Source organism: Sinocyclocheilus anshuiensis, unplaced genomic scaffold (assembly GCF_001515605.1).
Source record: "Sinocyclocheilus anshuiensis isolate Anshui unplaced genomic scaffold, SAMN03320099.WGS_v1.1 scaffold2129, whole genome shotgun sequence".
Taxonomy (NCBI): domain Eukaryota; kingdom Metazoa; phylum Chordata; class Actinopteri; order Cypriniformes; family Cyprinidae; genus Sinocyclocheilus; species Sinocyclocheilus anshuiensis.
This window is the reverse complement of record NW_015552540.1, coordinates 126,012-142,314: the sequence shown is the minus strand read 5'-3', so window position 1 is coordinate 142,314 and position 16,303 is coordinate 126,012. Positions and strand designations below refer to the sequence as shown.

At 38.0% G+C, this 16,303-nt stretch overlaps 1 protein-coding gene across 1 annotated transcript; it reads right to left on the bottom strand.

The window, feature by feature from the left end:
• Positions 1 to 237: 237 nt before the first annotated feature.
• On the bottom strand, positions 238 to 15,572 carry LOC107663959 (mothers against decapentaplegic homolog 6-like). The gene is made up of 5 exons (XM_016454385.1): positions 15,476 to 15,572; positions 8,070 to 8,143; positions 5,266 to 5,322; positions 5,050 to 5,127; positions 238 to 1,002 (listed from the first exon to the last, which is right to left on the bottom strand). The coding sequence occupies exons 2-5, from the start codon at positions 8,095 to 8,097 to the stop codon at positions 461 to 463; spliced, it is 705 nt and encodes a 234-aa protein (XP_016309871.1). The 5' UTR covers positions 8,098 to 8,143; positions 15,476 to 15,572; the 3' UTR covers positions 238 to 460.
• Between the last annotated feature and the right edge of the window lie 731 nt (positions 15,573 to 16,303).

Here is a 16,303-nt window from a genome sequence, read left to right as displayed (position 1 = left end):
AGCTTGGATGCCCTGGTGGTAAGCAGATAAACATCAAATCTTCATTTTTGGGTGAACTATCCCTTTAATGGTCGCTAGTAGATTTTTGAGTTAAATTTAATCCACATCTAAACAGCATACACATTTTTTTTTTATATATATATATATATTATATATATTATATATATATATATATTTAAATTAGTACAATATTACAAGAGATGTAAATTCCACATTTCTTTTTTTTAATTTCCTCTGTCCATCCATAAAGACATTGCACCATACATAAATAATTATGTTGTAAAAATGACTCAGTATTTACAAGTATTCCATATAATACATTTATATAAAACTTTATATTAAATTTAGATAGATTACATTTGGGATTGTGGCTGTGCGTTGGCGTCTGAGCGTTTGTAGTGAGTGTGTGCAGGGTGTGGTAAGAGCAATGTATATGTCTGCATTTGTTCATGTGTATACGTTATCTGTGGTTGTTCAGTAAAATCTCTAACCAGCATGGGCATGATGTTATAAACTGTCTTGAGTAGCATGGTCCCCAGCCCTTGGCAAAACTGATCCTCACACTGTTTGGGTCGTATGGCCCTTCCATGTGCACCAAATCACTGGGGGGTTGAATTTGGCACGACTTCTCATAGTCAAAAACCTTTATGGAGTAGCCTGGCATGACTCTCCTTACAGTCAAACTCGGGTAGGGGTAATGTTCCAGAGTCGGGGAATTCACAAAAATAGGGTGCTGACTGCGGTTGTAGGCCCAAACTCCATCTGGCTCTTTGCTGAGGAGGATGCCGTGTCCGATCTTGCCACGGGTGCGCTGGATGGAGGTGGAACGTGGAGAGAGGGGGAGCAGGCCCAAGCACAAGCCTGTACCCTGAGGTAGGTCATAGAAGATGCTAAGAGAGGCGTCATGAACTGGGTACAGACGGCCAACGCGTGTACGAAGCTCCCAGTATGCCACGTTACACCAGTGGTTCTGAGCCAGGGAGGAGGGAGACATACTGGCATCTGTGGAGTGAAAAAAAAACATAAGAAATTTGAATTTCAAAAAAAGGACACAAATCAAAGAACAAATATTATTTAAAAAAAAATTTCCAGGAAAAGAGTTGCTATGTACAGTATTGTTCTATTTAGTTAAAGTATTGAAAATCTATTTATTGTAAAATCATATAATAATTATAATTAATTTAATAAGAGACCGGTGGAAAAAAAAAACAGAAACAGTGACATTATTATTATTGTTGTTAATATTACTATAATACTGGATAGCAATGATTTTAGCAATGTTGCTATAATCTGCCATGTTTACATTTTGATGATATACTAACATTTATTGTCCCTATTAAATAAACTAATTAATAAAACAAATTAGTTTTTTGTAAATAAATATAATAAATATTGAAATGTAATTAATTTAATAAAACTCAAGTTATTTCACTTATTTTATTCTTAATTTGTCCAAATTTGAGGCTGATTAGTAAAAAAAAACAAAAACAAACTGGAAATACATCATTATTATTGTGGTTGATATTACTATAATACTGGATAACAATGATTAAAGCAATGTTGCTATAATCAGGGATATGTATTTTTATGCTGATGTTCATTAATGTGCATTGTCGCTATAAATAAACAAACAAATAAATAATACTTATTAAATATAATTAAATATTATTTAAATATAACATTTCTTCAAATAAAAAAGATTTTTAAACATTTTTAATGTAAAGTTACATCAGGTTTTGTGTTTCTGAAAGCCACCAGTGCCCCAGGGGCATGCTTATTTCTACAGTAATGTGCTGTCGTGACAAGTAATGTCAATGTTTTGACCACTCTCATATCAGCTCCCTTATTCTTTTTGATGTTACACAGTACATGTGCACTCTCTAAATCTCCAATCCTATCAGGAGAGGATCCGAAACTGAAGAAGCAATGACCCCCACTAACAGGCCCAAAATCTGTCATCTCTGACTCTAACACCCCCCGCTCCTGCCTCAGCATTCCTCTCTCTCCGCGCGGGGCCGACAAGGGCCCCCTCTCCCCCTCCGAGGGCCAGCATTCAGCTCTCTGACCACTCAGTGAAGGCTCGCAACCCCCTGACCCCCCAGCCGCCAGCCTATCCAGTCTGATTAACTCAAACACAGACTGATGGCATTATTTTTGCTTCACAGTCTCTATTGAGGGAGAAGATCTAAAGCCCTGGGCCTGTGCCCTCATTCTGCTCAGTCTCAACCCTCTCTGGCCCAAACAGACAGCAGAGGACACACTGTTAATGAAGTAGGTTTTGTTTAAGGAGGGGTACGGAAATACACGATCATTATCTCAGACTCTCTGGCCGCTCACTTAGTAAGTACTTTCAAATATATAAAAAAAAGGTTACGCACGTAAAAGACCGAAAAGAAGGACATCATTTTCATAATGATTTGCATAAAACTTCCTGGATTTAAAGTAAATACAATGGAAAAACCATGCAAAATAGGAAAACAATGCAAAAGACCTATCAGATGTCAATGGAAAAGAATCTTTTCATCTGCTTTTCTTATTTATCGTTTCATATTTAACTCCCTTCGATCGTATGCAAAGACATGCAAATCACATATTTGCTGCCTAGTTTAATTCTGTAAGCAATGCTATGGTGTATGATAATGTTTAGGAACGTTCAACCTCTCCTTTAGAAAGTTCTCTGTTTTGCATGCATAACAGTTGTTAGTGCCTGCAAAAGCATTCTTGGTGCTTGTGCGCCTAGCCTAATCCAACACCACAAAATGAGAGGGGGAAGGAGAGGATGGAGTCTTGTCTGCCCTGCTGTGCCAAATATTAGATCTCCCTCCACATATTAGACACTTCCACTGAGCCAGTGAATGGTGGGGGAGCTTAGAGGGGTGATAATGGAAATGCCACGACGAGAACTGCCAAAGAACTCTAGAACACTTCCAGTATTTTCACAACTCTAGAACAATAGCAGCGGTCGAAATTGTTCGGCTCCAAAAGCAAGCCAACAATTTTTTCTTTCTTTCTGTGCATCTAAAGCTTTATTCTAACATAACACTTGAAGGGGCAATTCACCCAAAAATGTAACTTCTATCATCATTTACTCACCCTTGTTTAAAACATGTATGACATAATGTTTCTTCTGTGGAGCATCAAAGACATTTTTTTTTGTAAATCCATAACATACAGTGAAAGTCAATGGGGACCCCATACAAGTATTGTATAGACAAAGCAGTCAAAACATAACTCCTTTGTGCTCTAAAGAATAAAGTAAGTCATACATGTTTGGAATGACATGAGGGTGAGTAAATGATGATAGAATTTTCATTTTTGGATGAATTATCCCATATGCTTCATTTTAGTGACATAATACTTGGAAGTCAGGCACAGGCATACACACACATTTCTTTATACTGAGGGATATAATTGTAGAAGTATCTTTCTTTTGCAAGTCATTTTGCTGCTCATTCCACTGGATGATGAATTTGTGGTAAGAGAATTGACTGCATATTGATCCTTATCTAAGATGAAGCTAACAGCTTGTGTCAGGATGAAAAAGCAAAATGATTTCTCCCTGTCACAATACTGAGGAGAAACGGAGAGGAATATGCAGACAGACACATGCAATCACGCATAAATGCAATTACAATAAATCAGTCAAAAAAAAAAGTAACTAGACCTAAAAAGCCTTAATATGTGTGTCCCTTAAAAAACAGGGGCAAATAATTTTCCAACAATTGATAGTCGTACTTTGTCAACATCTGTAAAGAATCTCTGCAGAGACAGGCAGGATTTCATTAGTTAAATTGCGTGTTGGCCTGCGCTCTGTCAGGAAGAGGGGAAGCCACAGCGAGGCCTGTAATTTAAACCTTATTTTAAAATGCGACTGGCTGGCTGTGCCAAGGCTTGCATTGCAAAACTCAGCAGGAAGCAACAACATGAAAATAATGGAGGAAAGAACGTATGTGACACACCAAAAGAGGATCTTGTTCCTTGTCTCCAGAGCTCTATATGCTGGGTAATAATAAGCACAGTGCTGTGAGACACACAGCAGATAAGAGCTCAGGAGGCCCCGAGTCCCCCAGTCAGCATCCTGACAAAACTGCCCATTGTTGCTCATAATCTAATTTTGACTCAGTGCTGAAAAGTTGGTGGATGACGTCTAAGAAGTTTTAGCTACTTGCATACGGCACATCTAGATATCACATTCAAACTGGAGAAAGTCAACAATTATGTTAATGAATCTCCAGAGAAAAGTGTAACATGTATTCATCATCTTAAAAATATCCTTGAACGTAGAAGTGACAAAATAGAGAGAACCATAAATCATATGGCTACATAACACTACAGAAACAAAAGCAATGAATGAAAGCAACAACGTCACTACTTCAAGAACCATTAAATAAGCACTGAGAGTTTATGTTTGGACTTGGAGGTGAATGCATGTATGTATGTATGTATGTATGTATGTATGATAGAGAGAGAGGAATGCTGACCAAATGCTAACAAAAATAACATGGATAAGCTAACCGTTTGATATGTAGCAGCTCTGAAAACAGCAAATTGCAACAGCCAGCAACCTTAGGTCCAAACCAAAGCATCACATTCAGTAAACACACTAATATTATTTATTAAAAAAGAAGACTTTGTTTTTGAAAGAAGTCTCTCATGCCAACCATGTCTGCATTTTTAATTAAAAAAATAGTACAAGCAGAAATACTGTGAAATATTATTACAATATGAAACAACTTTTCTATATTTATATACTTAAAATGATTTTTATGCATTTAAAATTGAATATATTGAAATGTATTCCTGAATTTTCTAAAGCTGAATTGTCAGCAGCATTACATTTGGTGCTTATTATTAATGCTGAAAATGGTTGTTCTGGTTAATATTTTTGTGGAAACTTTGATTCGATGAACAGAACGTTCAAAAGAATAGCATTTATTTGAATGAGAAATCTTTTGCAACCTTTTAAGTGTAGCATAAGCCATTTGATTTACTGAACACACTTTTTACCCCTTTTAAATGCATTAATTTACTTAAGACTTGCACACCAACCTGAATAGTCCAGCGACATGCCACCGAGTGAACGCGTGGCTTCGGTTTCTATGTAAGGCAGCACTGGGAGGGAAGAATCTGCAAAATGACAAGACGAAAAATTGACCCTTTTCTCCATTTGACTGCTGATAAAAACATGACATACAGGGTTAAAACGTCATTTGTTATTTCAAGGAATCTTTGCTTACTTAAAGTGAGAAAGACAAAATTACTTACTCAGTGGCTTGTGTTCTGGTAAGGGGGAGAAATGGGAGTAGGGAGGAGGCGGTGTGTCTGAAAATAGGGAGAACTGAGTTTTCTTTAAATTGAGCATCGCTTTAAAACTGAACACATCTCTGACTTTTCAAGGCTATATGACCAGACCTAGAGCTAGAGATCTAATACTGTAACAGTGCTTGGCACAGTTTCTCCAGAATTTCTATAGCAAATGAGAATGTTCCCAGCTGGTATGGAAATTTCAGGTGAAGAAGAGCATCCATCAAAAGACAATGGATGTGTTGTCATGTGCCAGGAATGCATGGAATCCAATCAAAAGTGACCTGTTCTGAATCACATTATAACAGTGGGTGGAAACACTGCAATTTTGCTAACGCAGAGAATGAAAACTTCATGGAAAACACTTAATGTATCAAACTTTGCTTTAAAACTATTAACCATTAATTATTAGTATCAGTGCTAATGGAGTGTAGTGACATTTTGTATGCATGTCAAGGTCTCATGCACTACACTGCAATTCATACTGCTTTAGACATTTACTTTTGATCTATGGTTATGCATTCACTAAACCAACATGTTACGTTTTTAGTGTATTCTTTCTTGACCCTCTTCAAAGATGATTGTTCAATCAATTCTTTATCTGCAACTGTTCATTTATATACACAATGTTAGGGTAGTGTTTTTGTGAATAGGGAGGGAGCAGAGAAATTGAGAATCCCAGAGGGATTCTAGTTGGGAATTCCACTTCCTGAACAGGAGTATCACTGTCCAACTCCCCTCCCTATCATTCACCCATGCTTCAAGTAAAAATCACATTTATATTAGTATTTATATTAGTTTTTCCTGATTTGATGCTACAGAAAACACGTAAGAGGGTTTGCTGGTCTTCGCTAATTTGAAATGGTCTTATATGGTTTAAGACGGTCTCCTGGCCGGGGTAAACATGGACTTCCAAAAAGAGCCCAAAACTCCTCTAGAAGCATCAAACAGACCAGCCTGGATTGGTTGGGAGACCAACTAAGACCAGCAAAAAAGTTCTGCTTTTTTCAGCAGGGCTGAAAACACACTTCAAATGGACAGCAAAGCCATTATAGCCTTGACTAAAAACATTCAGAGGTTTCCTTACCATCCTTGACTGGTCCACAGACACGGCTGTAGTGATGGGGGTTGCAGCAGAGAGTCTGGCTGTCCTCTGCCCTGAAGCTCTGACAGTGACAGAGCGGTTTGAGGAGAGAGGAGAGCCGCAGGTCCGGCCAGCGGAAAAGTCGACACAGCAGGTACTGTGGAGACACCAGCTGACCTCCAGTCATCCGGACCACCATCGCCCCCTTCTTTACCTGCGGTGACCAAACGGCTTCTCCAGAGTCGCCGAACCAGACCCGTGCGTCTCGTCCTGAACATACGACAATTTAAACAGTTTGCATCCGTTTTACCTATGTTTGGTCAGAACCGCGGAGACTCCAAACGCTCGTGCGCTCGCTGTGCGACATCAATGATCTGTGTTTACATGCACAGCCAAGCAGAGCCTGAGCAAAGCCCAACATTAGACTCCGCTGCTACAATATATCAGCACTGTAGCAAATGGATGGCTATAATAATGATAGTGCACTACGTGAGGAGCGGTGCATCGTCTGTAAACATTCCCCAACAATATGAGAAACTTCTTGTTGAACAATACGAAATGCACGATGCGCAGAAAAAAATCTTCGATAATCTCCGAAACAGACCCTTTTTTTTCAAGAAAACCTTCTGCAGCAGTTTAATGACGCCGAGCACGTGAATGGATCTCACTATAATCCTTATTCATGTTCCACGCGCTCCTCGCGAAAGAAAATGATTGTGTTGCGACGGCAAAGTGGTCGTTCCGGGTGGATAGACGGACGTGGGATGTCTTGAGGTTTCGTTCCGTGTTTCGAGCGAGATTAATGGGATTCTTCTATGGTCTTTCGCCGTTTCACTCTCTTTCTTCTTCAGATACACACACACGGGGCCCCTGAGGAGAGCAGTGGAGCCATTGGTTGATTCCCATCATGTGCTCGTCTAGACACTTTGGCGGCTGCGAGCCGCGCTGATTGTTGCGCAAACACAGTATCAAGTTTCCGAACTCTTAAAGGAGCAACATGTACCTGTGTGTGTGTGTGTGTGTGTGTGTGTGTGTGTGTGCTGTGGCAGCGCCAGAACATCAAAATGTTACTGCTGCAATGATTGTGAAGAAAAAAACAAAACAATTTCAAGACACCAAAATGTTAACTACTGCTTTAATGTTTGTGATTGTGCACGAAAAAACGTATTACAATAACTACAAATAATGAAATCGCTAGAATAAGTATAATAATCTTTAATTGTGAAAAATTTAAGGGGGTCTGAATACTTTCCGTACCCACTGTATATATATATATATATATATAAATCCTTTTTCTACACTGGTGAATGATATAGATATATAGAATGATGAAAAACCCTTGTTGCAAATTGTCAGCATCAAGAGGAAGAATCCTTGGGCTTTCTCCCTTCACTTATCATAGGGGTGATAACTGTTGTAGTCTGGCGTCAGGCTAATAATTGCAGCTACTCCCATTAAGTCTCTTAGATAGTCTATCAGCAGAAGTCTGGAGCAGAGACAGAGAGACCAGCACCAAACCACCCCCCAAAATAACCCCAGTCCATCCAGTCCGGACAGACGTGGTCTTGTTGATGGGGTCTAGCAAGACCCAACAGGAATAGCATGTCAACAAGCCCCTTATTCCTAATGGACCTTAGGGAGAGAGGCGAGACAGTGGGAGACAGAAAAAGAGAGCACTCACATCCCTTAAGGCCTTTCCTCGGGTCCATACTCCATTCTGGATGGCGCTAGTTCCATGAATACTGCCAAAATGCTCTAGAGACTAAAACAAAGTCAAAATACATTCAGATGACACAAGTGCAACTAATATAGGCTGAAGACTGGATGAGTTGATGAAAATATCTCAAACTCAATTGAATGCACAATTCGACAATGTAAAGAAGCTGTGTGGTAAAGACCTGATTTCTGACTGCTGGTGTGGCCTATGGTAGCAGGAAGTCGTAGCCACAGACAGACATTAGCAGTGTAATCTGTCTCCTGTGGAAGGTTCTGGCAGTCAAAACAAGAGTTTCGGCGAGGAAAACCTCATTTATGGTGAAGACAAGGAGACAGCCAGAGACTTAAATGAATGTCTGCTGTGTAAATGTGATGCTTCTACGTGGCAGTATGTGCATATGAAAAAAAAAAAAACGGAATATCCTTAATAAAAGCAGAATGTGAAGTTCTCTTACTCCTTTGGAAATTTTAATATTATGGCTACAGTATTTTACTCTTAGGAAATATTTACTGTAAAAATATTTTCTGTACTTGAAAATATTACCTAACATTAACAATGACAAATGCATTTCTTACAGTAGTTATTCATCTTTGTTGACAATACAGATTACAGTTGTTCATTATTAGCTCAGGTCTATAAATATTTTTTAAAGGGACAGTTCACCTAAAAAATGAAAATCTGTCATAATTTTCTCCTCGTCATGTTGTTCCAAACCCATAGGACTTTAATCTTAATCTCTGAAATACAAGTTAAGATATTTTTTAATGAAAACCGAGAGGTTTCTGTCCCTCTGTTGAAAGTCCAGGTAACCAAACCTTTAAAAAGGACATAAGGCATAAAGGCAAAAAACAAATCTGTGGTTAAATCCAAGTCTTGTGAAGAGATATGATAGCTTAAAATAATGAACAGATTTAATTTTGTCTTTTTTACATCTAAATTTAAGACGTGCATACATATAGCACTTCACACATGGTAAACACAGAAGCTCAAATATTCTAGAACAAACTTCATTGGTTTTCGTGCGTCACACTCACATTACGCATACACAAGCTTCCGTGTTTACCATATGTGATCCGGTCTATGTTTTTGTGTTTATATGTGAATAAAAGCCTAAATTAAATCTGTTCATCATATACAGCCATCATATCTCTTCACAAGACATGGATTAAACCACTCGATTCATATGGATTCATTCAATTAGTTTTACGATGTCTTTATGACCTTTTTGGATCTTCTAAGTTCTGGTTACCTGGACTTTCAATAGAGGGACCCAATTAATAAACTAAGATTAATAAATGCTTTTCCATCATTAGTTCATGTTAACTAATGTAGTTAACTATTGAACTTCATTGTAAATTGTTAACGTTTTCATCATGCTGTACCAACATCTTTGTTTCAGTGTATTTACATTGCCACAATAATTAACAGTATGTCCTTTCTACACTAGTCAACATTTGAAGTGGATCAAAACCTTTTTATCAAAGTTGTCCTAAAACCAAAATGCATTCCTGTCTTAGGACAACTTTGATTCACTTTTTTGATCCACTTCAAATGCTGACTACTGTACAGTACATGATTGATTGAGTTTTAAGAGTTTATCCAGAATTTATTTTTCAGCAATATATACAGTAAAATATAGTGATACCTCATGAGCAAAAGTTGATCACAGCAGGTAATCAACAACAAATTTCTGTTTCTGTGAAGTTATTTAAAGTAGCACTTTTTTTTGCCACATTACCTTTATATATAAAATATATCTGCTTTTATTCAATAAACAATCAGTTAATATTGAGTACATCAGACACCGTAGAGGGCCAATTATATTGTCTGTTTTTGCTCTGACACTGAAAACTGAGCGGGTCTGTAGTGTTGTTTCATTCCTGAATGAATTTGTACAGTCAATCGGTTGATAAAATGATTCAAATTGCTCTCTTATACAGTTACTTGCTTTGCTCCTAAATGAGTCAGAGTTTTTGAATGAATCAGTTTAGTGAATGATTCAAATGACTCACTCCTAAATCAGTCATTGGCCGCCACCTACTGGCATAATGATGTAACCTGCAGAAACAATAACTGAAAAACTAGACCAGAGCTGTTATTGCAACAATATTACTGCTGGTTTTCATTTATGTTTTTATTTCATATTATTTTAATTAAATTAAAAATAGAATGCATATTTTGTTATATATATAATAAAAAAAATACATTGCACTCTCTAGACCAGCATATTCTGTTCTTTAAAATGGTGCAAAGCTCCATGATCTACGGTACATTGAAAAAAATCTGTTTTAAGCAAATAACACCAAAAAGAGTTGCTTTATTTACCTAGATTCTTTAAAAGAACACCAACAGAACAACCCACGTTATACGATTTATTCTTGTAGCTAAACAGCATATCTGAGGAATACGCATTTCAGATTGTTTCCTCTTTGAATATACAACAGTCTCTGCATTGCTGTGCAAAGCTGACTCCTTCCATTCATTTTGTGTGCTTTTTAAGCATGCCTGTTGTTGGCTCTATGAGCGAAAAGAGAATATCTGAGAACCCGAGGAAGGAAGTAGGCTAAAAACAGAGGAAAGGGAGAGAAACTCAGCGAGATCAGACCACTGTTGCTGAGCTGATTGTAGTCTAGTCTAGTCTCAGAGCGCCTGGCCCGACAAAGCAGGCCATAAACATCTAGACGATAGAGAGAGAGAGATAGAGCTCTACTCTTACTTGTGCGAGTAAACAAAGAGTTTACTTCACTTAGCGTGCAATTGACTTTGCATTTGTGCAGCACAGTCGATGCAAATGATGTTATCTTGTGCCTCGTCATTTCAGAACTATTATCTTCACAGTGGCACACAAGACTAAATGATTACAATAACACAGGTAAAAACGCATACAACTGTGGACCTCTGCTGAGATTCAAGTATGCTTCGGGGTAAAAAAGAAAGGAAAACGAGATGTACAAACACAGACGGAGAGATATGAAGATTACAAGTGTTTGCGTTCATCAGTAAACCTGCATAACCAGAGACAGGCGTGTCCCGTCAACAGTAATAGACTCTGCGTGCATCTGTGCCAACCTGAGTTTACATCAGTGGGTACAAAGACTACATCTAATCTCCAGGAGAGAGACGCAGAGAGAGAGAGAAAGAGGACGGGAAAAGGGAGAAGACCATTCCAGGGGCCAGCAAGGCTCCTAGGGGTGAGCTGAATTAAGTAAGAGCTCGAGAAAGAGAAACAGAGAGAGCGAGGGGTGGAGAGGCAGAGAGGAGAGAGTAAGTCAATGGAGGAGATTTGAGACAGGAAGACTATGGCGTCAGTACAGACTGGAGATAAGGGCTTCAGTTCCATACACAAACACACTTGTTCTCCCGGGCCGAACAGCTACACATACTTTGTCTCACTGTCAACTGACCAGACACACACAGGGCCTCTCTGCTGGTGCTTTTCATCACCGCTCATGCACTGCTATAGGGAGTTTATGCTCCTTGGTGTTCCCTGACGTCCCCTGTTATTATGGTTAGTACTTTTTTTAATTTATTGTATGTGAGATGATTTTTACTTTTTCACTCAAAACACAAAGTCATTCAGGCCGGTTTGTTTTGCTCCTCTATTTTCTCTGCCTGTAAACTCTCTTAATATAAAGTTGAACTCTGTCAAAACAGTAACAATAGATCGGCTGAACTCACGTGCATTTCGTCCTTAAATAAGCAAGATCCACAACACTATAAGGTGAGGAAACACGGGCCTGAGTCTGGCCAGGGGTCAGAGGAACTTTTCCTCAAAGATAAGCAAGAGAGACAGAGTACATACTGAAGGGAAAAGCTACTTCTTTCAGGAAGAACCCTCTGCTTTGAAAGTAATGTTGAGTATAAGTTTACCAAGAATGTATGTTTTTATGTGTGTGTTTGGCTCTGATTTAAACTGACAAAGGAGCAGGAAAAACAGAGGAACTAAACTCTACAAAAAAAAAACTTTAGTTTTTTTTCCCTAACTGCTTTCTTTTTGTAATATTTGTATTCTGTTCCTCTTGTGACTTAAATGTTATTGCATGATCATTGTCAACTTCATTATGTCAGCTAAATTACTCATAAATTACTTTCAAGGCTGCATTCTGAGGCATTGAGGTGCTATTTTAGTACCCCTTAAGCTGTAGTGTCTTTGGATTGAACATTGATCTGTGAGTAAACTGATCCTGTGTGGCTCTCTTTTTGTGTACTGTATCACAGCACAAAACATCCTGAATGCTTCACAGAACAACACTGTCTTTTTATATTTTTTTTTGTCTTGTTTTCCAGTAAAACTACCCAAACATCCTTATAAACCAATTGTTTCCAAGTGTTCTCATTAAATGTAGGCTATGCTTTGCAGTAAAAAGTACTATTTTAAAATATTATATAAATATTTTAACAGTATTTAATTGACCAATAAAAATGAAGGTGGGTTTGTGGACTTGCCAAAGGAGTGATTTTTAGGATTAAATAAACATGGTCCGCCGTAGTGTTCATTGAGAACTAAATTTAACACATCACAATCATGTTATGGTTATTTATCCTAAAATATCACACATATATAACAACATTATGCAAAGAGTCCATAACATGCTTTAAAAAGGTCCTGAACAGGAATAGAGACCGAAAAAGAGACATTCATTTCTATATTCTTCCTTTTTTCTGATTGTGTAGTATGGTCATGTAAGCAAAACTTGGCATTCTTTCTCTCCTGAGGAAGTTCTCTACTCTTTAGCTTACCAGACTCTTTCTATACACAGCTTTAAACTCTTGAGAGACCGGGGCATTGGGCACAAAGCAGTACCGAATATTTGGAGTAACAGTTTCTTTGTGACTGAAGATTTCTGAACATGTATCTCCATTGGAGAAGGCTAAAAGTAAAGACAAAGAGAATGTTACTAAATGTAAGGAACAGGTACTGTGGGTAATGCATTCATGCAATTTGTGTGTTTGTGTGTATTCCTGCATGTTTCTGGAGGGAATGGGTGGGATGTTTTTATGGTATGATTCAGTCAACTGTTTCTAAATCTCTCCCTGATTACTGTATATTGAATTCCCAGCATTTCAAGTCAACAACTCTCCCACTAGTTCACAATTCTTGAGAAAAAATGTAAGCCCTCAGTGTGAAATGGAGAGAGGGAGAGGATGTGTTTTTGAAGAACGTGGTTTATGTCGCAAGTAATTGCATGTGATTCTTCTCCCAACTTCAAAGCGAGTGGATCTGCAGTTCAGGGTTGGGAGGCCAGACCACTACCAGATCGGCTCTCAATTTCCTGTCCCTGCCTGGCTTTGAGCAGAGAGAGGATTTGAGGCAGAAACGTGTGAAATACAGAAGACAGATTTACAGATTTGTTTGTGTCTGTTACAAGTTTCAGCATCAAAAAGTTGAAAATTTTACTTAAAAATGTACTTCATGTTATAACATATAAATTAACCATTTTTATTTAAGTCAAAGCAATGACATGCCAATGAATATATCAATGCAGTACTTGTTAATTAAGGGTCAAATCAAGCAGAAGTAACTTATAAACACAACAACTGCACTTTCACTATTAATTTGTTACAGTTTATCCATCTTCATATGAAAGAAGAACATGCACAATTACAACTGTTTTTGAAGATGCCAGATTTAGAGCCTCACAAATCAACCAATCAAAACAGAGAACTGACTGCCCAGAATAATTTTATTTGTTCATTTATGAATGAATGAATGATAATAATTGTTATGTTTATTCATATTGGTGGTGCTCATTCTCTGTTATCTTTCATGGTCAATACATACACAAACTCAAACACAGGGTTTCCATTCTGCTACATCTCACATGACTAATCAAATCCTTCTCTATGAACTTTTTTCCTTTCAAGCTTGTTTAAAGTTGTTCCTTTGCCTGTATCCGTGACATAGAGCAGTAGCCTATCATATAATTATCATCCATGTGAGATAAGACAAGACATACATCAGGTGGCCCAGGGAGGAGCATGACAGATAAAGCTTTATCAGTAGGTTCAGAAACGCTTTTTATATGAAATCCAAATATGAGCTATCTAAAAGAAATCTTGGTCCAGACAGACTGGCCGGTTTTATTATCTCTAGAGTGCATGGTTAGAGAAAATAAAAACATACATATGCTCATGCAAAAATATTCTCTAAAAATTACTAAGATTTTTATTTTTTATAAAGTTATGAAACATCATTTCTGTTTCTATAAAATGGTGGCAATTACAAGTCTCAAGTCACTCCAAGTGCCTGAGGTGAACTGTGCTCAGTTGTATTCCCTAGGTCCATGACTGGCACACCACACGCACACAAGCTCTAGATTACAGCTTCATGGTCCCTCTCACAGTCCATAGCTGGGATTGGCAATGACATGTGAATGCAGACCAGCTCTAATTTAAGCATCCACGTTTATACACCCATAATGGGGTCAGTATAAGCGCTTTTGGAGTGGGCCAGAGACTGTCCAGAACTCTCTTTCCAGAACTAAGGCAACACATTATTCCCAAAACTACCCACAGCACTCTTTCCAGAAGGCTATACATTATTGCTATATAGGAGAATGAGGCTTTGCTGCTGAAACTGTTAGTTTTTACACTGTATTCATAACCTATAACACAAAAACGTCTAATTAATTTCATGGAATTCATGCATGAATTAAATAAATTTGAAATCTAAGATAAGATAACAATCTGTTAATTATCTTGGGGTGTATTTATCATATTCTAACTGACTGTGCATTGGCAGAATGTGCAGCACTAAATGTGTTGCATCTAAAACTAATGCCAAAACAACTTTCACAATTACACACACACACACCATCCTGAGCGTGAAATAAGAATGGAGGGTTTTGAAATGAACTGGTAGTGCATATCTCTGCAGCCAGGCAAGAGGGCTGTGGCATGCCGGTGTTATTGAGCAAACCACTTTGGCCTGTGTTTGTGTTTGATAGGATCAGGGGCTCAGTGGGTGGCGAAGGACTCTGGTAACGGAGTACTAAGGCTTTAAAAACTCCTTGCTGTTTTTTGGGCTTTTTCTTCAGCCCAGCCTCCACGCTGAAGGGAAGGACTGAAATGTAAACATCCAAACATGCTCGGGCCCTTTTAAAAGGCTGTTTTTCAGCCTCCACTCTTAATTGGAAACAGACAGTGGCCTTGTATGCAGAGGTGGGGTTAAAGCTCAGACGCTTCACTGACAGGCTGCAAATCCCACTCACAATCTTTGATGTGATGTCTCACTCGTTTGAAAACATTTTTCAAGCAAATTAAAGGTTATATCGCTCATTATATCTGTGTAAATGAATGCCATGATATGAGTGTGTTTCGAAAGGGTGATAATACGTATGGAAATGAAATATTTACTTGAGATTATTTACCTGTTTATTCCACCGTAAATCTTCCTCCAAGAAAAATGTAGTCCATGAATCAAGAGGATCCAAGCGAATCCGCGTGTGATACGTGACATATGAAAGTAGTGCCGGGGTTACTTACCCGTGCGGATTGATACAGTGGTGCTTCGTGTTCCCTTTTCAACAGCTAAAGAAAAGAAAAATCAACTAGTTTGTTTTCACGAACTTTGCAAAAGAGTGGAAATATACAGAGCTGGGTTAAGTCAGTCAGACGATATAAATATGTTACAGTCTCTACCTCAGCAACAGCATTAGAAACCTCTTTGCAGCAGTGTTTACTAGTTTTTGGCAAATTAATGGCAGGATAACACAATAAAAAGCACAGTGTTATGAATGTAAATTATTTTATGAAACAAAATGAAAAAAATGAAAAAATGTTGTGGGGGGGTGGGGGGTCATTATGGGCCTGTTACTATGTTCCACTATTACCCCCGTCTGACGCCACACTTAAAACTACATTAGGAAGTGGTACACTTTAAATACCTAGATGATGCCCTTATTTAACCAAAAAGATGTTGGTATGTTGGACACTTAATTAAAAAAAACTTTCCTTACATAGGAGTGGCGGTCAGACTCTGATGCTAGACGGTAATCTACATGTAAAAGTGCTTAGTGTATAGTATGTCATTTGGGGCACACCTTTTTAACTGCTGGTCTGAAATATCTGACTACTGAATGCCACAATGGACCAATCAGAATAAAGTATTCCTGAAAGCCATCTAATAAATCTTGCCACGATTTCAAACTTTTGTAAAAAAAAAAAAAAAAAAAAAAAAAAAAAAAATTTATTTTGTT